A 24,495-nucleotide genomic window follows, 5' to 3' on the forward strand; every position below is an offset into this window, starting at 1 on the left:
TCTCCTCCTGGAAGTCTTCCCTAAGCTCCTTCACCATACCTTCCTCTCATCCTCTATACATGCAAATCGTGCTAAGTGCTGCTTCTAGATGGCCCCCGTAGTAATGCACTTATTACACTACGTTGCAATTCTCTGAGGTGCCGGAGAGCAGAGACCGGTTCTAATTGATCTGGAATCCAGCTGGGCATGCAGGTACTTATTCCGTGTTTCTTGACTAAGTGCTCAAGGGGTCACGGAGCAGCACAGCACAGAGGTGTTGGGGGAGCCAGGGGCAGTCATCGCTGGGGTACTAAAGTAGAGACCAGGCTATGCACGACGATGGAGCAAAATGAACTTGAGTGCCCGCAGTCAGCCCTCTCCAGGCCTCCGCTTTTCCGCAGGCCCGGCCCACCTACTGATTCCTCCTGTCTTTTCGTGATAGCCACGCCCCTCACACCCATTCTTCCACTAGGAAAGGAAAAGGGAAAGGGAAGGAAAAAATGACTATTGAGGAAGCGTCGCCCGGAATCCGTGGCCCCACCCCTGCTCGTCTTTCTTCCGGCTCCGTCTCTCTCAAGCCCCGTCCTTCTGATCTTTCCCTGCCTGTAAAAGTCGCGTCTCTCCTTAGGTCCCGCCTTCTGCCCTCTGGTTCGACCTTTCCTTCCCGGGCTCCGCCTCCGCTCTGCGGGCCTCCACCTTCCCTGAGGCCTTCCCCTATGACACGCCGGAGTCCCTCTGAGGGGCGGGATTTACGTACGAAAGGGCGGAACCAAGAGGAGAGGCGGTGCTCCTCCCGCGGATAGCCGTCAGCGATCCCGCCTCTGCGTTCAGCCGTTGCCAGGAAACAAGAGACCTTGCTCGGGTGTGGTCGGGCTCAGCCAATGAGCTGGCACGCCATTGCCCAGTCGTGCGTCCCCGGGCGGTTACGTGTGGTGCGCGGGGGCGCGGACTGCGTGTGGCGCGGGGCGGGGCGCGGCTGGTGCGCCTGAGAAGCGATGGCGGCGGCCTGAACTCACCTAACACTGCCGCAACAACCGGGCCCGGCCAGGTTCAGCGTTCCATGAGTGAACAGTACGCATGGGCCAGAGGGCCTGGAGAGGCAGGCGCTTGGTAGGATGAGAGACTGGGAAAAGACGGTACCGGGTTTGGTTACTGTACTGGTTGTGAGGTGTTGGCAGGTGGTGAGGGTCCGGGTGTGAGTGTCTAAGATAGAGAAGGAAGGTGAGAGCTTACAGGTGAGTGGACAAATGAGGGGCTGTGAGAGGCTGGGTACTTTCGGAGGTGCCAAGTTGAAGGGACCCCTGAACGCGGTTTAGTAGGGCTGGGGCTACTGAGGGCTGGGTTGAAGGATACCCTGGGACTAGTGTGAGGGGGTAAGGCCTGCGCGAGGAAAGGGAGAGTCAAAGGCGCAGCTGGGAGCCTGCGGGGTGGCGGCAAATTGGTGAGGGAGTTGAAGGCGGGGCATGGATGGAGGGAATTAGGGCTGTGAGACTTGGATAAAGGTGAGAGGTTGGTTCTGAGGCCTCCTTCGTTGGACTGTCATGTTCAGTAAAGAGCAATAGTTTAGGCAAAGTAGGGCAGCTTGGATGGAAGTGTTGTGCACCTGACTCCTCTGCTCCCATGGACTTTCCATATTCTGGAGGACAAGAAAATGAAGGTGTGATGGGCAATAGTACTATGGTAATGAAAATAATATTTGAGGCTCAGTCTTCAACAGAGTAATCACTGAAACTTCAGTTCCTTCGACTTCCTCCTCTGGACTGCATAGTTGAAGATGGGCCCTTTCATGAAGGGTTTTGCGCTGTGACAGCTTGTATTTTCTCTCTACCTGCTTCTGGACAACCTTATTCGACTGCTGCTCCTTACCTGTGCTTAACTGTGGGTCTTGGATTGGATTGACCGTATTCAGTTGCTAATTCTACTTTTATGGAGGTCATATGGTTTGCCCTATACAGCACTGTATTTAGGGTCCTGAACAGGGTGGCCTTGCTCTCCTTTCTTACAGTTGAATTTTTTAAAAAACTAGCTTATATTTTATTTAAAATGTATGTTTGATGAGTTTTGACATGTGTAAACATCTGTGAAACCATCATCACTCTCAAGATACTAAACATTTCAACCACCTGAAAATTCATCTCTTCATCTCCACACCCTGTAATTGGGTTCATCTTACTAGCATTCTTTTAGGTCCTCTTCTCCCCACCAACCCAAATGCACATGAAATTCTGGAAAGTTGGGTTGGCATTCAGTGATAATGGCCACTTTCATACTACTAAATTTTCCTCTCTACTGCTAGTCTGTCATGGGGTTGGGACATCCTGATTCTTTCCAGACTCAGGAAGAGTTAAGTCTTTCCTTAACTCTACATTGGACAGGGCGAAACCATTCCCTGAGAATTAGACAGCCTCAGTCCCCATTCTTTTCCAGAGTCAGCTTCAGAACCGACTCCTCTATCCTGTGGTATATTCTCATTGCTTCTTTCTGGAGGCCAAACAGGCCTCCATATTGGTAGAACACTTGGCAACTTGTCCAGACAGTCAGAACTTTTAGTTCAGAGTTTAGAGTAGTGATTCCTAAACACTGGACCAAGGACCCTGTACATGATAAAATTATCATCTATCCAAGATGGAGGGAGAGAAACAAAGACAGCATGGTTAGTTAAAAGATAAATTTATTATCAGAGATTATCATTCATATTCTTTTGGTGTTGAAGTGCTCTTTCATTGATGCAGTAATGGTAACAGTAGATGGTGGGTTAAAAAAAAAAGATCTAATTTACCTAAATAAAAAGTGACAACCCAATTTTTAATTTTAAAAATTATTTCTATAGCTTTATGAACTTCAGAAATTTAAAGTGATGATGGTGTGGCTGTTGTATTAGGTTGAGGAAGCATACATTTTTACAATGGTTCTGTATAACTTGACATCTGAACAGTGTTCATGCTTTACATAGGGATTTCAAATTTTATTATACTGATTTATATAGATACCTTGTAAAGTAGACAAAGACAGGAACTTTCATTTTTTTTTTTTTTTTTGAGACGGAGTCTCGCTCTGTCGCCCAGGCTGGAGTGCAGTGGCCGGATCTCAGCTCACTGCAAGCTCTGCCTCCCGGGTTTACGCCATTCCCCTGCCTCAGCCTCCTGAGTAGCTGGGACTACAGGCGCCCGCCACCGCGCCCGGCTAGTTTTTTTGTATTTTTTAGTAGAGACGGGGTTTCACCATGTAAGCCAGGATGGTCTCGATCTCCCGACCTCTGATCCGCCCGTCTCGGCCTCCCAAAGTGCTGGGATTACAGGCGTGAGCCACCGCGCCCGGCTGGAACTTTCATTTTATAGGTGAGAAATTAAATTCAATAACCAGAGGTCATATAGGGATACAGTGGGAAAGCTGAACCCAGAATTTTGTCTCAGAGTGAGAGAGACTTTGGTAAAGAAGATTTATAATAGACACTGAAGGTGATGTGGGAGGATGTTTTAATGATTTGTAATTGTTCAATTTCCAAAAGACAGAAAAGGGACTGTGAGGGTGACATGAAGGTTATGGACATTGGAACAGGTATATATAATACCTGGATCACATCTTGATAGTGGATCATATCATGATAGTGATAGGATGAATCAAATCAAATATCAGATGGCTCTTAGGGACTGTCTAAATTCTTGGTTATAATGGAGAAAGCACTGGATTTGGTAAGCTTGTTGTTTGCTATACCAAACTTTGTTGAAATAGTAGTGCATTAAGTATAATGGATTTTGATTTGTGTCATATAGTGAGTGGTAGGTCTGAGAGGATGAAACATACACGAGGATGATAATGTAGAGATAGAAACATGTTTAGGGTACTGTGTTAATCATTTATTCCATATCTGCTCTGTGCCAGACACTCTACTAAGTACTAGGAGAATGAATTCATTTATTCATTCAACAAATACTTCTTGAACACATAGTTTGTGCTTGTGATGCTCACATATTATGGGATAACAAGATGAATAAAACCTGGTCATCTGAGCACTCAAGGGATTTTCAGTCTAGTTGGGAGAGAGAGACACATGAAAACATAATTTCAATTTAGAGAGAGAATGTGAAATGTGAAAATATATCATAATAGGCCGGGCGTGGTGGCTCACGCCTGTAATCCTAGCACTTTGGGAGGCTGAGGCAGGCGGATCGCTTGACCTCAGGAGTTTGAGAGCAACCTGGACAACATTTTGAAACCCTGCCTCTACCAAAACAACAACAGCAATAACAACAAAACCACCACCAAAAAAAACCCACCAAAAATTAGCCAGGTGTGGTTGCACATACTTGTGGTCCTGGCTACTTCGGAGGCTGAGGTGGAGGATTGCTTGAGCCTGGGAGGCAGAGGTTGCAGTGAGATGAGGTCACGCCACTGCACTCCAGCCTGAGTGACAGAGTGAGGCCCCATCTCACCACAGATATCTCAAAATTAGCATGTCCAAAACAGAATTCATAGTCTTAGCCCCAAAAGCCCGCCTTTGCACTCATATCCAGGCAAGGACTACATATTGCACTCAGTCCAGGCAAGGACTACATTGTCATCTTTCATACTTCCTCCTCTTTTACTCCCTGCATTCAATCATTTGCTAAAATCTTAATACATTTCCCTCTGTGTTATCTCTCTTCTCTATATCTCCATTGCTACATCTTCACTGTTAAAGCTTTAGTTTAGCTCCCCCTCACCTCATGTGATTTTTTTAAAACAATTTTTTGTCTTAAAACTTGATCTTTTCTAGTCCATCCCTAGAATGATTTTTCTGAAAATATACATCTGATCACCGAACTCCTCTGCTTAAAAACTTTTGGCTCTTTGTGTCCTGTAGGACAACATCCAAATTTCTTAATATGGCATCATTTAGCTTCAGCTCACCTCTCCAGTCTCATCTGTCACTCCCTAGTCTGTGTTCTAGTTTGAAGAAATTGTTCAGAGTTCCCTAAAACCGTGCTGCTTTTATGAGCCTTGAAATCTTTGTAGTAGCTGCTTCCTCTACCAGGAATGCCTTTTCTTCTCTGCCCAGCTAACTTTCCTTATCCTTTAGGATCTAGTTCAGTTTCACCTCCTTTTTGACATCTTTGTCAAAGTAGAGATAACTGTGTGTGACATGAGGATTCATTGCTGTAAAGAGGAGTCACTGTAGAATAGAGGTTCACTTTTGTGAATTAAATGGGCTCTGCTGGAGTCAGATGAGGAGATCCCTGCAAGCAGCAGAAGCAATACTGTGGGGAGGGAAGGGAATGAGTTGGGACCATACCCTGACATCCCATTTGTCTGAGGGATGGAAAAGCAGGGAAGGTATATGTAAGCTGAGCTGTAGTAAATTCCTAGTAGGTGGTGTTTTTGGTTTGTTTGTTTGTTTTTTCCTTTGTATTCCTATGAGATTTTAATCAGGTCATTCACGGTTCAGTATTTAGGGTAACAGCCCATTCATCCTTCTTAGGTCAGTAATTAGTCTTCTTGCCTAGGAAGAGCCATCATAAGGAGAGAGAAACCACAGAATTTTACTGACCTGTTCTTGGAAGATCATTTTGGTCTCTCCCTGTCTGACGTAGGTGTTGCAGGTATATCCCTTCCCCCAGTTCCCTCCTCTTTGCCTCTCCCAGGGCAAAGGTTCATAAGTGAGGCTGAGCCACTTCCTGCCCTGTATCTGCTGTTCTGAGGTTCGTTGTCACCCTTGCTGTGTGTGGCTGTAAGGCTGTATGTTGGGCTGTAAGGTGAGTGCTTGATTTTGGCCATTTTGGTTCTGAGAGATCAGCTCCTTCCCCTTTTTACTCTGTGGCTGAGCCTGAAGGTAAATCTGGAGAGTGGGGGGTTCTGCTGTTTTTTTTTTTTTTTTTTTTTTTCTGGACTTTGGTATGGGAGGAAAGGACACTATAAGAGGGTGGTAATTTTAACCTCTTCTTTATCTTGTTCTGAACGTTGCAGAGAGTTTAAGTAGGTGATACGAATACCAAACTATGACTTTCTTTTAAGCTTTTGTTGTATGTGAACAGGGCCCAGTTTAAGTGTTGGCTTTTGGAATCTGAGATGCTGATTCCAACATCTTCTCTTGAGGTCTTTGAAATGGCATTTTAGAACTGGGGTGGGCAGGTGGGTGAGGAAGGGTCCTGGAGACTAATCTTACTTGGTTCCATGAGCAGTGCCCTTTGTTGGTCAAGTGGTGGACCAGTAATGGGCACCTCAGGTATATTGCAAGCTAGAAGCAGTTAATGTTCGGAATTAAATTCCAGAAGCTGGAGGCGGTTTAGTTTTGGATATGTTAATACCTTACTGAGACTGAATGCTTGGCCTTTCTTCAGCTGACTGAGGTATGCATGGGAGGCGATAAGGATGGACACATCAGAGCAGGTTATATCTCTTCTCTTAGAGATATGGGCATCTGGGTCAAATAGGATCAGGAGAAGGAAGGAGGAAAGGGACATGTAATTTACAGAGTATCTTCTTTATGGTTGGAATGCTACCTAAGTTATTATATGGTTTAATTTTTAAGACTAGCAATAATTATTTCATCAGGAATTTATAGATGAGGAAGTTGAGGCTCAGATATGTGAAATGGTTTATTTAAGGACACGTAGCTGGAAAATAGTGGACTGAGATTCAAACCACTGAGGGACTCCAGAGTTCAGACTTTACCTACTACTCTGTGTTATGCTTGTTTGATTGTCTTTGTTTTCATTCTTCAAATGAGATAGGATTGAGAAGAGTGTTCCATAAACAGTAATACTCTTTTTTCAGTGAGGCTGTTTGCAGGTGACAGATAGCTCAAGCTGGGTTTGGGAAGAATTTAATAAAGGGACTATATTTACAAAGATATGAGTAGGGTTTAAGGAAACCAACAAGGGGATGGTGTAGTATCCCAGGGCTAATAACTGTAAGAGGGGCTAGCCATAGGGGAGAGTGCTTACCACTTTTCTCAACTGTTGACTTTTCCAGTCCATACCATAAATAGCTGGGTGGATGGATAACTACTTGTTCCAGTGCATCCCTGCTGATGGCTACTAGTCTTTGTGGCTGTGTTGATGATTTATTAAGAAACCATGTATGAAAGACTGAGCAGTGCTTCTGTGGCTTTGCCACCTTCTCACCCATTTTCTTCTCTCTCACCCGCATTCTTCTAGGTGAGTGAGGGAGGGAAGGCGGGGTGGGGTTGGTGGTGGATTGAATGTTAGCTTCTCTCTTTCTTCACGTTCAGATTTGCCTGAAGTAGCACCCATCCTTTTTTTATTACTCTTTTCTTCCTTTCTCAAAGAAGGTGTCTTCCCTATTTTTCTGAGTAAACCTGATTTTAATGTCATTTATCTCTTATCTTATTTATTTATCAATTGTCCCTTTCTTTAGACTACTTCTCTCACTTGACAGATACCCTTATGACTCCCCATCCTACAGCAAAACCAAAATGCTTTTTCTTGACTCCCCTTACCACAACTTCTTTAAGCTATTGCCCTGTTTTTTTGTTTTGTTTTTTTTTTTGAGACAGAGTTTCACTCTTGTTGCCCAGGCTGGAGTGCAATGGCGTGATCTTGGCTCACCGCAGCCACTGCCTCCTGGGTTCAAGCGATTCTCCTGCCTCAGCCTCCCCAGTAGCTGGGATTACAGGTGTGCACCACCCCCACCACCCCCAATTTTGTATTTTTTAAATAGAGATGGGGTTTCACCATGTTGGTCAGTTTGGTCTCAAACTCCTGACCTCAAGTGATCTACCTCCCTTGGCCTTTCAAAGTGCTGGGATTACAGGCATGAGCCACCGTGCCCAGCCTGCCCTATTTTTATCCTTTCTCATTTCACTGAATTTCCTGAAAGTACATCTTACTTTTCGATTCCTATACTTTAACCAACTAATTTGACTAAGTTTGTAAAAAACTTGATTGTACCATTTTCAGTCTTCATTTTACTTGATCTTTCTCTAGACCTATACACTATGGGCAATCTCCAGTTTCTTGAAACTTCCTTTCTTTGATGTCTAGATCATCATTTCTTGGATTTCTCCTTTTATTTCTGGCTACCTTCAAAGTCTTCTTTAGAGACTCCTCCTTTTTAACTTTCCTACATCCTGGTTTTCCCCAGGATTTTACCCTTACCTCCTTTCATGATCTGCTGTTCTCCTTGCATAATTCCATCTACTTCCATAGTTTCATAGTTGCCTATAAGCTGCTAACTCTTGAATTTATATCTTTTGTCTTGATTTTATTCATTATTTCAAGTATGGTATTCCTGCTTGCTTTCTGGACATCATGAATATCTCAAAACTTAACATGCTCAAAACTGTACTCAACCTCTTTTCTGAAACACAGTTCCCCTTCTTATGTGTTTCTAGTCTGTTAATGGCTTTATCTTTTACTGAATCTCCTATACTTCCTATGAGAGTCTTCTCTCATTCCCCATTTATTTGCCAGGTCTTATTGCTTTTACTTTGTGGTTAATTTAAATCTGGAGGCAGATACTCTGCATTTGCATTTTAGTCCTGTCACTTACTAGCTGGGTATGTTGAGCAATTTATTTAACCTCTCTGGGCTTTGATTTCCTTTTATGTAAAATGTGGATAATAATACTTAAATGAGTTTTTATGAGGTTTAAATTAGCTACTTCATGTAGTGCTGGAATGGAGCCTGGCATGTAGTAAATATATGTTTGCTGTAATAATTATTAATTCAGCATTCACTTTGGCAGGCATATTTGAGTTCAGGCTCTCTGTTTGCACTGGGATATCAAAGAAAAATGAATGATATTTTTATTTTGTCAAGGAACTTGCTGTTGATTGGCAGAGGTGTTACTGGTATAAATAATTTCAGTATTGCATGGAACATATTAAGATAGAGTTGAATCTCAGATTTATCTTTCCTAATATTTCTCTTACTATGATAGTTCATGCCTTACTTTTTTATTTTCAAATGTACTTTTGAAACAGCTTCTTATAAATTGTCCACTGCAATCCATCTCTCTCTGCTCCACCTTATACTGTTATCTGATATATTTTTGAAGGCCAATTTGATCTTATCATTTTCATGTTTAAAAACCTCCTTTGTTTCTAGGGTGTCAATAAGTAAAACCTAAACTCCTTAGCATAATATTTAGTGATATTTATAACCTTCACCCGTATTTAACCTTCAACTAATGTTGTGCTTCTCTTCTCTGAATAATCTGTGATTAAGGCACACTAAATTTGCAACTGTTCTTTGAATTTGTCACGTTCTTTCACAGTACCATAGTTTTGTACATACTGTTTTTAATATGAAGAAAACCTTTTCTTCTGCTCTCTACTTAATTAGTATCTCATTATTAAAGATCCAAGTTCAATATTAACTGTGTGGAACCCTCTAATAGCACCCCAGGCAGAGTTAGTTGCTTTCCTTCATGCCCCCATGACACTTTTTATAAATACCTTTATTTACAATATTTGTTGGATTTACATTTATGCTACCTCAACTGTTTTTATCCATCTTTGTTATTTCCAGTGCTTACTTAGTGACCAGTATTTTATCCATATGGAGGTACATTGAGTTAATCAATGAGTAAGCCCTACCTGCTCTTTAGGATTGGCCCCTCCCTTTGTAAGACTCACCTATTCTATAAAAATTTTCCTTAAACATAGTTGCTACCTTCCTTTAGTTGTGAGCTGGAAATTGTGTGAGAGAGTATCTGGGTGAAGGGAGATGTTGTTAATATAACCTTAGGGCGAAATGTGGGGCTGGTGCCAGGTTTCTGGATTCCTTCAGCCTTTGTTGAGCATAAAGAGGAAGGACAACTGAACCACCCCTTTCCTCTCAAGGTTTTATGCTTGTGAGAGACAGTACTGATGAGGGTGTGGTGGCTGTACACCCACCACACCTTGGTGCTTTTTTCCTTTTTCTTTTGAGGATGTCTTAACATTTTCTTGGGAGTGAGTTTTGGATGTGTCTGGCAGGAGTGGAGATGGGAATGTGTCTGTCTTCCTTAGTGAAAGGGAAACAGCTCTGCTTTATTGGTTGGCTCTGAATTCTTCCTCTTAAGAGTATTCAGTCAGGTAAGGGTCTATTTGCTCATCTCCCATAGGTCACTGGATAGGTTTCTAGGGAAGCACCTGTGATAGACAGAAAGACATTTCTTCTTCAATAGTCCCGGAGGACTAGAGTCAGATCAAGGCTGGATTTCTTGATTGGTTGTTCATTCATTCATTCATTCACTCACTCACTCATTTACTTCAGCATTTATACATTCAACAAATATTTGTTGAGTTCCTAGGCCCTGGGGATACAACAGACACAATAAGACAAACCCTGCCCTCCAAGAAGCTACCTAATGTGTGGAAGATAGACAAATAAATAAATCATTTCCGAGAGTGAAACTGCTAAGAAGAAAGGATTTTAGGAAGCTAGAGAGTGAAGGTGAGAAGATGTGCTATTTAGATAGAATTGTTAAGCAGGGCCTCTCTGGGGAGATGACATTTGAAAACAAACAAACAAACAAACAGAAAAATGAGCAATGACAGCAATGTGAAGAGCAGGAGAAGGACATTCTAGTCTACGCAGAGGGAACAAAAAGTATTCAAGAAGGCCTGTGTCACTAAAGTGTGAGTGAGAAGGAGAATGGTAGGAAGTTATACAGATTACATTATTTAGGCTCCTGTAGGCCAAGATAAGGAATTTGAACTATTATAGTGTGTTAGGAAATTACTGGAGAGTATTCAACAGAGGACAGGTCATATAATTTAGGTTTTAAAAATATCACTCTGGTTGTTGTGATAACTCTCAGGAGGATAATAAAGGAATCATGGAGGCCAGATTGGAAGCTACTGCAATAGTGAGACATATTTTGAAGGTAGAGATGAGAGGGTTTGCTGATGAACTGGATATTGGAAGTAAACAAGAAAAAAGAAGGATAATGTGCACGTTTTCAGCTTGAGCATTTAAGTGAATTTTGGTATCATTTTCTTTTGAGATGCAGAAAGTTGAAGGAGTAACAGGTTTGGTGGTAGAAATCTGAGTTCTGTTTTAGACATGTCAGTTGCTGACTGTGTGTGCGTGTGCGTGTGTGTGTGTGTATGTATGTATAGGTGTGTAGAGTTTTCAGTGGGGTGGTGGGTCTGAGTTCTGGAAAGTGAGCTTCTATTTATCCCTTCCATTATCTCTTCTCTGAATTAGATTTAGAAATCTGGACTGGCCAGTGACCTCATGGCTTGCCATTCCAGCCTGGTATAACCTCTGGCTCCATGGGCAGCTACTGGCTCCTACAGACCGGATGAAGCAGACTGGAGACACAAGTGGAGAAAACCTCCAGCTGGCAAATCCTCAAAGTACAGGCCTCTGGCTGCCAGTCCTGCCCAGCCTGCCTCATGGAGAGGATGAATTGGCTGAGCAGACTGGCCTCCCGGGGCCCTGGGCACCGTATACCTCAAGGGGCCAATCTCCAAACCCCAGTCATGGCTGACCCTGAGACCTGCCTCATGGTCTTCAAGAATCACTGGTCCCAGGTAGGAGACTGTATGGCACAGGGCTTCGTCTGCTGACCACCTGAGTTCTCCCAACCTTCTGTATTCTCCTCATCCCATTTAGTCCCCTTATCAACTTAGATTCCTTCCATCTTCTGTCCTTTTTCCCTAGGTGGTGCGAATCCTGGAGCGGCAAGGCCCTCGGGCAGCACCTGGGGGTGCAGATGATCTCAGTGCTGTGCGCAACCACACTTACCAGATGTTGACACTGCTGGCAGAGGATCGTGCAGTTCCTTCGGCCCCCACAGGCCCTGGCCCCCTGCTGGAGTTTGCTCTGCACGAGGATCTGCTGACCCGTGTGTTGACATGGCAGCTGCAATGGGATGAGCTTGGGGATGGGGTCGAGGAACGGCGGGCTGAGCAACTGAAACTATTCGAGATGCTAGTGAGCGAAGCTCGCCAGCCACTGTTGCGGCATGGTCCAGTTCGTGAGGCTCTGCTCACTCTGCTGGATGCCTGTGGCCGCCCTGTGCCCAGTAGTCCAGCATTGGATGAAGGCCTGGTGCTGCTTCTCAGCCAGCTGTGTGTTTGTGTGGCCCAGGAGCCTTCATTGCTCGAGTTCTTCCTGCAGCCACCTCCTGAGCCTGGAGCTGCTCCCCGTCTTCTTCTCTTTTCTCGCCTTGTCCCTTTTGTGCATCGAGAGGGCACCTTGGGCCAGCAGGCCCGTGATGCCCTACTTCTTCTCATGGCTTTGTCAGCTGGGAGCCCCACTGTGGGCCGCTACATCGCGGATCACTCTTACTTCTGCCCGGTTAGCACCCCCTGGCATGGAGGGTAGAGTATGGCATGTAGATACTGGAAAGCACCTTCCTATCCAGAAGGGGAGAGGCTATGTACCAGGGCCCGTTCCTCTAGGAAATAGTTCCTGGATTTGAAAGCAGCCCCCTAGAGTTGTAGTGGGGATGAATCATGGGCTTAGATGGATAGGGCAGATACTAAGGCTCTTCCTAGGCTCGTGAATTCTAGGTGAGTTTCCGGCACATTGGGTAGCCAAATGCTTGCTTTGGTAATAGCTTATACCCCTATTCCCATCAAAAGTCTGGATTAATAGCTCCCCTGTTCCACTTTTTATATTTTATAAATATATTTTATATATGAGCCTTTGGTAACTTCTCATAGGTGCTGGCCACAGGGCTCAGTGCCCTGTACTCATCACTGCCTCGAAAGATTGAGGTTCCAGGGGATGATTGGCACTGTCTGCGACGGGAAGACTGGCTAGGAGTGCCAGCCCTTGCACTCTTCATGAGTTCCCTAGAGTTCTGCAATGCAGTAATTCAGGTAGGACTGGAGTTTCCTGGAAGTCTGGCCCTTGATCATTCTTGGGAGATGAGGTAGGAGGGGATATATTCCCTGGAGTTCTGTCATTTTTCCATCTTGGAAATAGGATGCCTCTCTGTAGCGCACTGTTCTACTCCCTTCCAGGCAGTGGTTGCCTCATAACCCTCCCGGTTCTCTCTTGCATTCCTACAGGTGGCTCACCCCCTGGTGCAGAAGCAGTTGGTTGATTATATCCATAATGGGTTCCTGGTGCCTGTCATGGGTCCTGCCTTGCACAAGGTGAGAGTCATGGGTGGCAAGGCAGATAAGCGGTTAAGCTGCAGTGATAACCTCAGTGCCAGGACTAATGTAGGAGGTGATGGGTAGAATACTCCTCCCTTTTTCCCTGTCTGCTCCTGATTTCTCTTAGAATCCAGGGAGAATGGCCCTGTATGTGCAGGGAAGCTGTACATTTCCAGACTTTCCCTTCTTTTTGTCCAGACCTCTGTGGAGGAGATGATCGCCAGTACCGCCTATCTGGAACTTTTCCTACGGAGTATCTCAGAGCCTGCTTTGCTCCGTACCTTCCTGCGATTCCTGTTGTTGCACCGGCATGACACCCACACCATCCTCGACACCCTTGTTGCCCGTATTGGCAGCAACTCCCGGGTATGGCCCTTACCCCTGTTCTGGCTTACCTGGGTGAGCCATCTTCTCTCTCTGACCTTTGTTCTGGGAAGGTATTCCTGCCCTTCTTTTACCTTTATCTCCAGCAGTCACCTCAAAATTAAGTGACATTAACTTTCTAGCATTAAACTTTTAACCATTTTGGGTACATATTTTAATCTATTCCCCTGCTTTTATAATAGATGAATCTAGAACACAGTCACCTTTTCTGCATGACTTTGGCTGTTCATCATGACTATAGGTTTTGCTGCTGTACCGTGTTTGTAATGTAGCATTGGCCTGAGTTCTCTTAAACTGTTTGTCACTCTGTGGCCTGCTATGGGTGACTTGAGAGCACTTTAGGTTGTGTGTCTGCTTTGATAGATGATCCAGGTGCTACTGATATGCTTACCTTCTTTCTCCTTTGGATTTGCTGCTTTTGAACTATTACTTGGAGCACTCATCCACCCACCTATCTACTTTCGCTCCTTCCTCCTAAACATTTTTATTGAACATTCACTGTGTGCCATACTGTTTGCTGGTACTGGAGATACAATGATAAATAAGGTAGACATTGTTGCTGACTTCCTGGAGCTTACTTCGTAGAGAAGACAGACAAGCAAACACATTAATAAGTTGTGGTCAGGGTTATGAAAAACCTGCTTAGAAATAATAGGGTGGTCAAAGAAGACCTCTCTGAAGAGAAGACATTGAACTGAGACATAAAGATTATAAAGAAGTTAACTTATTGATCAAATAGAAGAACAGGAAAGCAAAGGGAACAGCATGCAAAGGACATCAAATGGGGGAAGGGCTTAACATGTTTGAGGAAATGAAAGACTAGAGATGTAGTGAGCAAGGGGAAGAAAGGAATGAGATAAAAATAGAGGAGTAAAATTCAGATCATGCATGACCTGGAAGATCATGGCAAGAAGTTTGGATATTAACAAATAGATATATATAAAACATGGGAGTGGATAGTTTCCAAGTTATAAAGACTTAAGCCTTTCTAGGAGAATAAAGCATTAATTTTGCCATGGACTTCATGGCATTTATTTTGCCTCTGGGACCATTTTTGCTTCCTTTTTTTATTATAAGTTAAAGTTCCCTGGATCCATGTGTTTAAAATAGAAGTTCTTTCATCACTAAGGGCTCTGGAAAACTTCGAGATAATGAGGTACTTGGTAGTAGAGTTCCAGGTCAGCTTCCTGGATAGCTGTGTTTTGTATAGGTACAGTTTCTGAAGCTAAGTTAGGGTGTATAAGAAATATTCCAGACTGATTGATTAAACCAGTGTTTATAAACCAAGTGTATACTTTAGAGACATCTGTGAATCTTTGAAGATGGCAACTAATAACTACAACAGCTTCTGAGCTGTACCTCAGATTTCTTGAATCTTTGGGAGTAGGCTCAGGGCATGTGTATTTTTAAAATTTTCCAAAAAGTAATCATGATAGATGCCTTGGGTTAAGATTTATTGGAACCAATAGGGAATAGGTATTCAAGCTTTAATTTTACAAAGATACCAGAAGTATTTTTTTTCCCTCATTATGCTGAAATTAGGCCATGATTGGCCTCAGATTTTCCTGTTCATGTTTAGAGACAGTTGATTTTCTTTTTGAGGTTTTATCTGTTGTTTCTATCCATCTTCCTTTTGTCTTAACTTATCCTAACTTTGATTCTTACTCACTATCTTTCATTTTTTTTAGTAGTTGTTTCTATTAGGCTCCCATTTGGTCCCCTGGTCTTAGGAGCCTTACATGTTCTTGGGATGTTTCTTCTTGGTTCCTGATTCTTGGAGGAACAGATCTCTTCTAATTTCAGGATGCCCGTGTTGAACACGCAGATGCTTTCCTTTCCACTGTGGTCCTTTCAAGCTTGATTCTTTGGCTTGACTTTGTAACTTATATAGCCTGTGTGCCTTGAAGTGACTAATTTTGGCTAACCAGCCTGTGTTTATTTCCTATTGCTGTCATAACCAATTATCAAACCTAATGCTTAAAACAGATTTATTGTCTTACAGTTTTGTAGGTCATACGTATGACATGGATCTTGCCAAGCTAAAATCAAAATTTGGGGGGATGGGATCTGTGTTCCTTTCAGGAGGCGGTAGGGGAGGATCCATTTCCTTATTTCTATTGGCGGAATTAATTTTCTAGCAGCTGTGGGATTGAGATCTCTGTTTTCTTGCTGGTTGACAACTGAAGAACATTCTCAGCCTGTAGAGCAACCAGATTCCTTGGCTCATGGCCTTTCATCCATAGATAATAGATATCTATGGATCTGTATTATCTGTGGATATCTAGGATAATCTAATCTCAAATTCCATAATCTTAATCACATCTGCGAAGTTGTCTCTGCCACATAAGGTGAAATATTTTTAGGGTCTGGAGATAAGGATGTGGATATCTTTGAGGGACCACTTTTCTATCTACTTACTTCTTTTCAGTGAGTTTGAATTTTTTCATTGCTAGCTAAAGTGGTCATTTAGGATAGCCTCCTGAACATCCATGCTATTCAAAATGTGAACTGCTGTCGTGTGTTTTTCTTGTTGTGTGGTTGACTTTTAATTCTCCCATGGTCATTTAGCAAATAATGAATGCCTAAACTGTTCAGGTAGTGCCCTAGACCAAGACCCATTCGTTATCTTCAGGGAGCTCAAGGTGTCTGACACACTTGCTATAAGGGAAGCATAGAGATAGTGCTAGGAAGATTCAGAGAAGTGAGGGAGAGGTTACATGTGTGTTTTCTTTGCCTAGTCAGAGATGCACTAACCTTCTTCCTTTTCTAAAATTAAAGGTTTCCCCTAATCTTGACCCACCTACTTTTTCCTTTTCCTGTCAGCTGCCCTTGAGTTGTTCTTTATCCTGCCTTCTGAGAGATACACTAGTGTTAGAGAGGTGACTCAGACTTCATATTCGCAGCCCCACCTACTTCCCAGTTGGGAATCTTCCGGGTTCCCTCTAGTTTCTTATTGGTAGGCATTTAGTTACTGTGTTGCTACAGTCCCTTCTGGCAGGCATTCACTTAATTACCATGTTTCTGTTGTCTCCTGTTAGTCATTCACTCAATCACAGTATTTCTTAGAGTCTCTTCTCATGGCTTTTCATTCAAGTGTTGCTGGAGTCTCTGCTGACCAGGTATTTGTAGCTAGAGAGTCTGTAGAAGTCCATTGGGTCTGAGATGCTTCATTTGTATGAATAGTAAAGACTTGCTCACAAAGATCTTGTGATCATCTAGCTAATACTTGAATGACTTATGTGCCAGGCGTGGTGCATGGGCCTCTAGGAGTTCCTCTAGGAGTGGTTGGTTGGGCCAACTTGGGGTTGGGGGGTTCCCATTTGATGAATGGCTTGGAGGGCAGAGAGCTCTTATGGTGACTCCCTCCCTCCCCTCCACACCCCCCAGCTCTGCATGGTCTCTCTGAGTCTCTTCAGGACCCTCCTGAACCTCAGCTGTGAGGATGTCCTGCTGCAGCTGGTTCTCAGGTATCTGTTGGGGCAGGGCTGAGGGATGGCTGACCCTGAAGCCTCAGAGTCTTGTACATTGCTGGGGCAATGGGCTGTATTGGGGTTGCTCATGAATTTCCATTTGGAGCCTGGCTTAACCATACAGTTTCATTGGCCTGATGTTCTTCTAGGCCCTGTCCTTCCTTCCTGATCTACCCTGTGTCCCCTTTCTGATGTCTTTCTCAGGTATCTTGTCCCATGTAACCACGTTATGCTGAGCCAGAAGCCAGCTGTGCGTGATGTAGACCTATATGGACGAGCAGCTGACAAGTTTCTCTCCCTAATCCCTCGCTGTTGTCGGCACCACGCCCCCAGCCCACCTCGTCCAGAGCATGCCTCATGGGCACGAGGTGGGCCTAGCAGAGAGACAGGGAGAAGGGAGGACATCACGGGTATGGCCTGGGTTCTGGGGGAGTGTAGCAAGGAGGGGCTGGGGTGAGGGGAGGAAGATGGCCATGAATGACATTCTGTCTTTGGGGAGGTTGATGAGGGTGTCTTGCAGGGAGGATCCTTAACACTCACCAAAGAAAATTAGAGTGGGACTTCTGGGCAAAGCTATTCTTGTTCTTCTCTCTAGTCATATACTCTTCCTGTTTCCATTATTTCTTCAGTGGTGATGGTGGTGAGTGGGAGTGGTGGATGAGCATAAGGTTAATTAGGAGGTTGGAGAGTTAGCTGTCTGAATAGGTTCAGTGTTTCTGCCTTCCCATTGTCTTCTTTCTTGGTCTCCTGAGGTGTCTTATCTCTCCTCCTGAACCTCTGTCTCCTTGATTTCTCTTATATTTTTTCCCTTTGCAGGTCCTGGAAGCCCAAGTGTGGACTCCTCTTCTGTGGTGACAGTACCCCGGCCCTCCACACCATCTCGTCTGGCTCTCTTCCTGCGGCAGCAGAGCCTGGGTGGCTCTGAGTCTCCAGGCCCAGCCCCTTGCTCACCAGGGCTTTCTGCATCCCCAGCCTCCAGCCCTGGCCGATGGCCTACCCCTGCAGAGGAGCCTGGAGAGCTGGAAGACAATTACCTGGAGTATCTGCGTGAGGCACGTCGTGGTGTGGACCGCTGTGTCCGAGCCTGTCGTACCTGGTCTGCCCCCTATGATGGCGAGCGGCCCTCTCCTGAGCCCAGTCCTTTTGGCTCCCGGACTAAGAAACGCAGCCTACTGCCTGAGGAGGACAGGAACAATGTGGGGGAAGGGGAGAAGGAAGAGCTGGGGAATAGAGGGCTGGCTGGGGGTGCAGGGGAGGGCCCTGGTCACCTGCCCCCTCCCCAGCTCAACGGAGTGCCAGGATCATGGCCTGAGGGGGCCAAGAAGGTTCGTCTGGTGCCAAAGGAGGGAGTTGGGGAACTGCTAGAGGGCACCTCTGAGGGCATGGCAGGACTAGAGGGCTTTGGGCAGGAGCTCCGGGAGCTAGAGGTGGCATTGAGCAATGGGGGAACTGGCTCAGAGTCCCCCTTAGAACCTCCACTGCCCCTTGAGGAGGAGGAGGCCTATGAGAGCTTCACTTGTCCCCCTGAGCCCCCTGGCCCCTTCCTCAGCAGCCCTTTACGGACTCTCAACCAACTGCCAAGCCAGCCCTTCACTGGTAAGCTACTTAGCCTAGGCCTTCCCTTCTGTGTACTCTTTGCATGTTCTTGACATGTTTGTGCTGGTTTCTTGGACCTCTTGGCCATGTCATTTCTGTGTACTTGCCTAGCCCCTCATCCATCCTGCTTGCATCACTTCCAGATACATGTCATGTCATACTTGTGTCCCTGTGTCTCTCTGTATGTTTTCCATGCTTGTGCTGGTTTGAGTATTGACTTATATCTGAGCCTTGTATGTCTGTCCTATGTGCATGTTCCTCCTCTTTCCTTAGTCTGGCCATTTCCTGTGATTTGTAATTAGGATATTCTGTGTTTGGTGTTTCCTGGTGAATCACAACAATATTTCTGAACCATATGGAAGATATATGTGCTGTCCTGTATGGAGAGGCACTTGTAAACACTATGCCATTCCCTTCAGTTTATCTGTCTGGGTATGGGGTTTTCTGTCAGCTCTCCTGGGGCCTAGGGTTAACCTTCTGGTATTTTTCTCCCTACTCAGCTCCTTCCTCCCCATCTCTTTAAAGAAGAACTTGATTTCAAGTTTTTCCTGTTCATTTCCTTGTACCTTCTTGGTTGCCATGACTGTCTAAGCAGTCTAGCTCTAAGACTGTCTTAAGCAGATAGGGTGCAGTCTCTTTGAAGGCAAATGACAAAGCGTGGCCCTGAACTCCCTGGCGGAGTTCATTTGGACTCTCAAGGATGCCCTGGAGCTAGACACTTGATCTGAGTGGCTGGAGTAACTCCTCTTTGTTTTTGTATGAGAGCCAGCTTACCCCGCCATTCCAAACCTCAGGCCAGGAAAACCAGAAAACCAAACAAAAAACAAACCCACCTCTGAGAAGTAGTGGCTAAGGCTAAGATCACAGGCCTTGGATTATGCATACCTTACGTTTCCATCTCTGCCATAGATGCATGTAAATCATTTACTACAATTATGGCACATTGTGAGAACTCAGCAAGTGGTAGCTTTTCACTAGGATCTCTGGGTGCATAGCAGATTTAAGTTGACTAAGGCAAACACTCATCTTCCAGTTGTTCGTAGTCAGATTGTCATGCCTTGATAAGTTCATGTCCTGATTGGGCCTGGGAGATGCTGGCCATCCTGCTCATATAGCACCAGGGCTTCTGCCATGGAGTTGTGCCAATTCCCTCTTGCCTCCTACAAAAAATCTGTCTTTCCATTTATTTAGCCTCTGCTCTATTCCTTTCAGCTCAATACCACCAGGCGATAACGTCCAAGTTTTACCACAGTCTTGAAGTATTAATTGAAGCTTTTGTCTTATTTTCCTTTGGTAAACTTATCTCAGCTTTTCGAATTTTTTTTTTTTTTTGGCAAGAAAATTCCAGGAAATGAAAGGAATAGGACAAAATTATGGGGTATCTTAGGACTCTGTTAAGCTAGAGTTGTTTTGAAGCTAATGTTAGACATGTGCCCCTGGAGTGAAAAATGTTTTAGGATCTTTTTCAGGATTCACTCCATCCTGTCCTCCATCATTCTTCTGTCTCAATTCGTAGTACGGTTCTTAGATATACTCCCTTTCGCCAAAAAAACCCTGATCAGAAGGACTGTGATGGCTATAGAGGCCTACTGCTGGTGATCTGGCTTAACTGAGGTCAGTTTTCCCAGTGGATAATGCTGATCCTTTCCCTTCACTTTTCTCCCACCAAAGGGTCTGTCCTCAGTCAGTTTCTCTGCCCTTGCACTAAGCTCTCCTTTTACTACATATTCTGTTCCACCTTCTTGGTTCCCAGCTTCTGAAAGACAAAACTGATGTCTTCTCTGGTCCTCCAAAGATTTTTTTTCCCTAACTTTAAATTGGCTTACATAGTTACTTCGTCTTTGCAACACCGTCTTCTAGCTTTCTTTCTGAGCAGGTTTAGTGTTATCCTCTGTTTTCTGTGGAACCTAATTCTTTTTGGACCTAGTTACTTTATCAACCTATTTGTTCTTCTGTTGTGCCTCTTGGGTGAGTCTTTTATAAAAACAGAGTATGTAATTGTATCTTACGATTATAATTGAACACTTAAAATTTGCCAGATCTGAGGCTAAATGCTTTATATTGATAACTATTCATCACCTTATGAGGTAGGTATATTTTCCCATTTTACGAACTAGGAAGTAAGGCTTGGAAAGTTTTGACCTGTCCAAACTAGTAAAGGGCAAAGCCAATGAAACCAGATCTCTCAGACTCCAGAGCCTAAGATCTGGCTCGTCAGCTTGAATGTGTGTAAAGCTGGCATCTGGAATCTTGTGGGTCCATATGGTGTCTGCCATCTTATTTCCTCCAGAATATGTGGCCACAGGATATTTAAACATACCCAGAGGCTGACATACAAATAATTTTCATCTGGTGGGGGTCTCTTGTTTTGGGGAGGAATGCGTGCGACGTGCATTGTGTTCAGGCCTTGTATCCTTGTGCCCACCTCCCCCCCAACCCAGGCCCCTTCATGGCTGTGCTCTTTGCCAAACTCGAGAACATGCTGCAGAACTCCGTCTATGTCAACTTCCTGCTGACGGGGCTGGTGGCCCAGCTGGCCTGTCACCCCCAGCCCCTGCTCCGCTCTTTCCTGCTCAACACCAACATGGTCTTCCAGCCCAGTGTCAAGTCCCTGCTGCAGGTGTGCGATGCATGCGTGCATGGGTGCGTCCAGGCTCCATGGTGGGCCTGGCCCGCAGCTGGAGTGACCCTGGGTGGGCTGGGAGCAGGTCCAGTGGGACTAGAAAGGACTGTATCAGTCTAGAGTGCTCAGAAATGTCATGAAGGTGTGCTTCATAGGTGCTGGGCTCTGTGAAGAATAAGATTGAGAACTTTGCGGCTTCCCAGGAGGACTTCCCAGCACTGCTATCCAAAGCCAAGAAGTACCTCATTGCCCGTGGCAAGTTGGACTGGGCTGAGGGCCCTGCAGGAGGACCTGCCCCGCGCCGTTCTGATCCCCTAGGTGAGGCCTATCCCACCACACCTGTACCTGCCCTCCCTAAATAACCTATTAAACCAGGTTAATTGAGCTCTTATTAAGAGTGAAATGTTGTGCCAAGACCTGGTGAGTTATAGAAAATTGAGTCTTCATGTTTGTTCTCAGGCTTCTGGTCAGAGGATAGAACATAGTTCTATCTATTAAGAGCCAGATGAGAAGTTCTAGCAAAAACTACTCTAGAATTTGGGGACAAGAAAGAGGACAGAGTAGTCTCTAGGTTGCGATATTATTACAGCTTAGTAAGGGACATGACGTTTGACATGGGCCTTTCTTGAAAGCTGGGTAGGACTTAGGTGGGCATAGGAATGGGGAATCTTTTTTTTTCAGGAGAGATCCTGGACTGTTTAGTTGGAGTAGGGGATTTAAAAGATGGTGGAATAGTTGGTAGTAAGGCTGGAGAGATTTGGCTGGAGCTCAATTTCTCAGAGTAGAAGTTGGGATGTTTTAGGCAATGAAAAACCACAGGAAGTTCTAAATCTGGAAGTGGAGAGATTAGTATGTTAGCTCAGATGAAGTCAAGCTAGGAGAAAAGAGTCAGGAAGCATCAGGAGGCTTCTGCCATAATGTAGATGTTACCAGGGAGGCTTGAATTAGAATAGTGGACAATGGAAGGGAAGCATTTAATGAGGCAGAAATGAGAAGGAAGTGTTGGTAGAGTTTGGTGAGTGGTGTAAGGAAGGAGGAAGAATTAAATGTGGTTATGAAGTTTTAAATCTAGACTTTTCGCTTAACAGGTATCTTGAACATTTGCCGTGTGTGTCGGGCATTGTCTTTGGTACAGGGAATTCAGGGAGGTACAAGATGTAATTTCTGCCTTCAAAGAATGTACAATCTGGAGAGTGACTAGAGGAATGTAATACCAGAAGAAGGAAGGTCCTAAAGGTGTTGGGAGTAATGGGATCTAGAACAATAGAAAAGGATTAACTTTGGATACGAAAAGGCTTTTTGTTTTTCTCCCTTTGAGGAAAATGAGCAGAGAGCAAGAAGGAACTGACAGGTGCCAATGTAGTTGTGAAGTGTAGAGGAGAAAGGGATTTCACATCATTCTTTATTTACTAATCAAAGTAGAAGGCAAAATGATACGCTGAAAGCAGAGGTGGAGGCTTAATGAGAAAAGTGTACGGGTTGGGAAGAGAGTACCACAAAAGTTACTGCACAGCTGTGAAGTCTCAGGTAAAGTTCTTTTGCATGATTTCTTCATGGTCTAGTATTGTAAATATTTCTTCTTTCTACAGTTCTGGTGCTGGGGTCACTGTAGAGGGGCCAGGTAGACAAGGTAGACAAGACACAGTCTAAGCCCTTAAGCTCACAGGTTAGTGTATGAGGTAGAAGACATAGAAATAAATTAAATATGTTGAGTTAAGGGAAGTAAAATTGGGATTCAGTGGAAGACAAATCAGAGGAGGCTTCCTAGAGAAGTGGGGATAGTAAAATTTCACCTAGAATGATGAAAAAAGTAGGGAGAAGAAAATTTAGACAGAGGGAGCTACAGGTGCATGAAAAGTGCCTGGAGGGTTCCAAGATGATAGATGTGGATGCAAAAGCAAGATGGGGTGTGGAGAGTTTGACAAGAAATTGTAGGAGTGTGAGCCTGATTGTGAAGGACTCTGAATGCCAAATTTAATAGATCGGTATAGTATTTCTGTAGCCAGTATTAGATGTAGGAAATGGGGATTGTTATTAGAATCTAGGCCTTTATAGTAGATATGGATCCAGACCCAGAAATCTAGGCAGAATGTTAGAGGCAAGAGGACATTGTTTTGAATGGCTCACTTGAGTCTAAGCTGACTTGAAATTGACTGCAACCAGTGGGAGAGAGGCTTTGGTGCAGGACAGGGACTGGTGAATGGTGAAATGGTGAATAGTGAAGAGCAGATCTTGGAGGGACAGTAGAGTATGACAGAAGTGAAATTGTCACTGAACTATAATTGCATATATAGCCCCTGTGGGTATTGTAGGAGCAGAGGATGTGGATTGGGTGTTATAGATAAGCTTGAAAAGAGGTAAGTGGTTGACTAGTTCGGAAGGGTGATGGGAAGCATGAAATCAGAGCATGCTGTAGACAGAGGAGAAATAGCTTGGTGGTGGTAGATTAGTGATTGGAAAGAGGAGAATTCATCAGGGTCAGAGGGCATGGAGAAGGAATGGATCTTAACTGGGAATGAGGTGGCTAAGGTGTTGATTGGTTAAAGACTGAGAAGGATGGTTGGCTGGGTGGGGAGGCTGGATAGAGGGAAAAAGGCTGGGCAGGTAGTATTTTTGGTGTTAGAGTGAGAAAGAACTCCTCACTCTAGTCCTCAGAGTCAACTTCAGGGATGGGACAGGAAATGGTACCTGAGGTTCATTTCTGGTCCATTTTGTCCTTTTTTCCATTTCCTCAGAACCCTAAAGGAGAAGTCCAAGAACCTAGGGGGTGGGGGAATCTCCCCTCTCAGTCCAAGGGAGGTTCCTTGATCCCAGCACCTTCATGATACCCCTGTTTATTCCCAGTGAAGAGCCGGAGGCCATCCTTGGGGGAGTTACTCCTGCGGCATGCACACAGTCCAACCAGGGCCCGGCAGGCGGCACAATTGGTCCTTCAGCCTGGGCGAGACGGAGCAGGACTTGGCCTAAGTGGGGGCTCCCCTGGGGCTTCAACTCCAGTTCTACCTGCCCGGGGCGGGGCCCCTGAACGCCAAGGTGAGGCTCTTCGAGTCAAGAATGCTGTCTACTGTGCAGTCATTTTCCCTGAATTTCTCAAGGAGTTGGCTGCCATCTCCCAGGCTCATGCCGTCACCTCGCCTTTCTTGTTGGAGACTTCAGAGGAAGGAGCTGGCCCTCTCATCTCAGGCTATGGGCCCCTCAATCCTTAACTTTCTTCCATGGACAATCAGGGCCATGGGTGGCCCGGGCTGGGGCTAGGGCACAGGCTCCTTTTTATGTTTTGAGGCAGTGGCAAAAGGACTTTTTAATTTATTTCAGATGAATGTTTTATGGAGAACTTGTTGCAATATGTATAAAAGGGAAATCTCTATTCTGTGCTCATTTTTCTTTCCCATTCTTTTTCT

At 44.8% G+C, this 24,495-nt stretch overlaps 1 protein-coding gene across 5 annotated transcripts; it reads left to right on the forward strand.

Moving 5' to 3' along the window:
- The first annotated feature begins 942 nt into the window (after window positions 1–942).
- On the forward strand, window positions 943–24,462 carry FAM160A2 (family with sequence similarity 160 member A2). 5 transcript variants are annotated; one of them, XR_002725835.1, is made up of 12 exons: window positions 943–1,089; window positions 11,115–11,443; window positions 11,574–12,212; window positions 12,581–12,739; window positions 12,932–13,018; window positions 13,220–13,387; window positions 16,793–16,872; window positions 17,080–17,285; window positions 17,692–18,471; window positions 20,913–21,114; window positions 21,250–21,412; window positions 23,939–24,190. XR_002725835.1 is itself a non-coding variant. In XM_023189840.1 (12 exons), exons 2-12 carry the CDS (start codon window positions 11,306–11,308, stop codon window positions 24,298–24,300), a joined length of 2,961 nt encoding a protein of 986 aa, XP_023045608.1. In that variant the 5' UTR covers window positions 943–1,089; window positions 11,115–11,305; the 3' UTR covers window positions 24,301–24,461. The 5 variants fall into 5 exon arrangements, 4 of the variants coding, with proteins under 4 accessions (XP_023045608.1, XP_023045610.1, XP_023045611.1 ...); XM_023189840.1 differs by having other exon boundaries at window positions 20,913–21,091; window positions 23,939–24,461; XM_023189842.1 differs by having other exon boundaries at window positions 17,080–17,243; window positions 20,913–21,091; window positions 23,939–24,300.
- Window positions 24,463–24,495: the final 33 nt, after the last annotated feature.

The sequence above is a fragment of the Piliocolobus tephrosceles genome, chromosome 13, assembly GCF_002776525.5.
Source record: "Piliocolobus tephrosceles isolate RC106 chromosome 13, ASM277652v3, whole genome shotgun sequence".
In the NCBI taxonomy this organism is placed as follows: Eukaryota; Metazoa; Chordata; class Mammalia; order Primates; family Cercopithecidae; genus Piliocolobus; species Piliocolobus tephrosceles.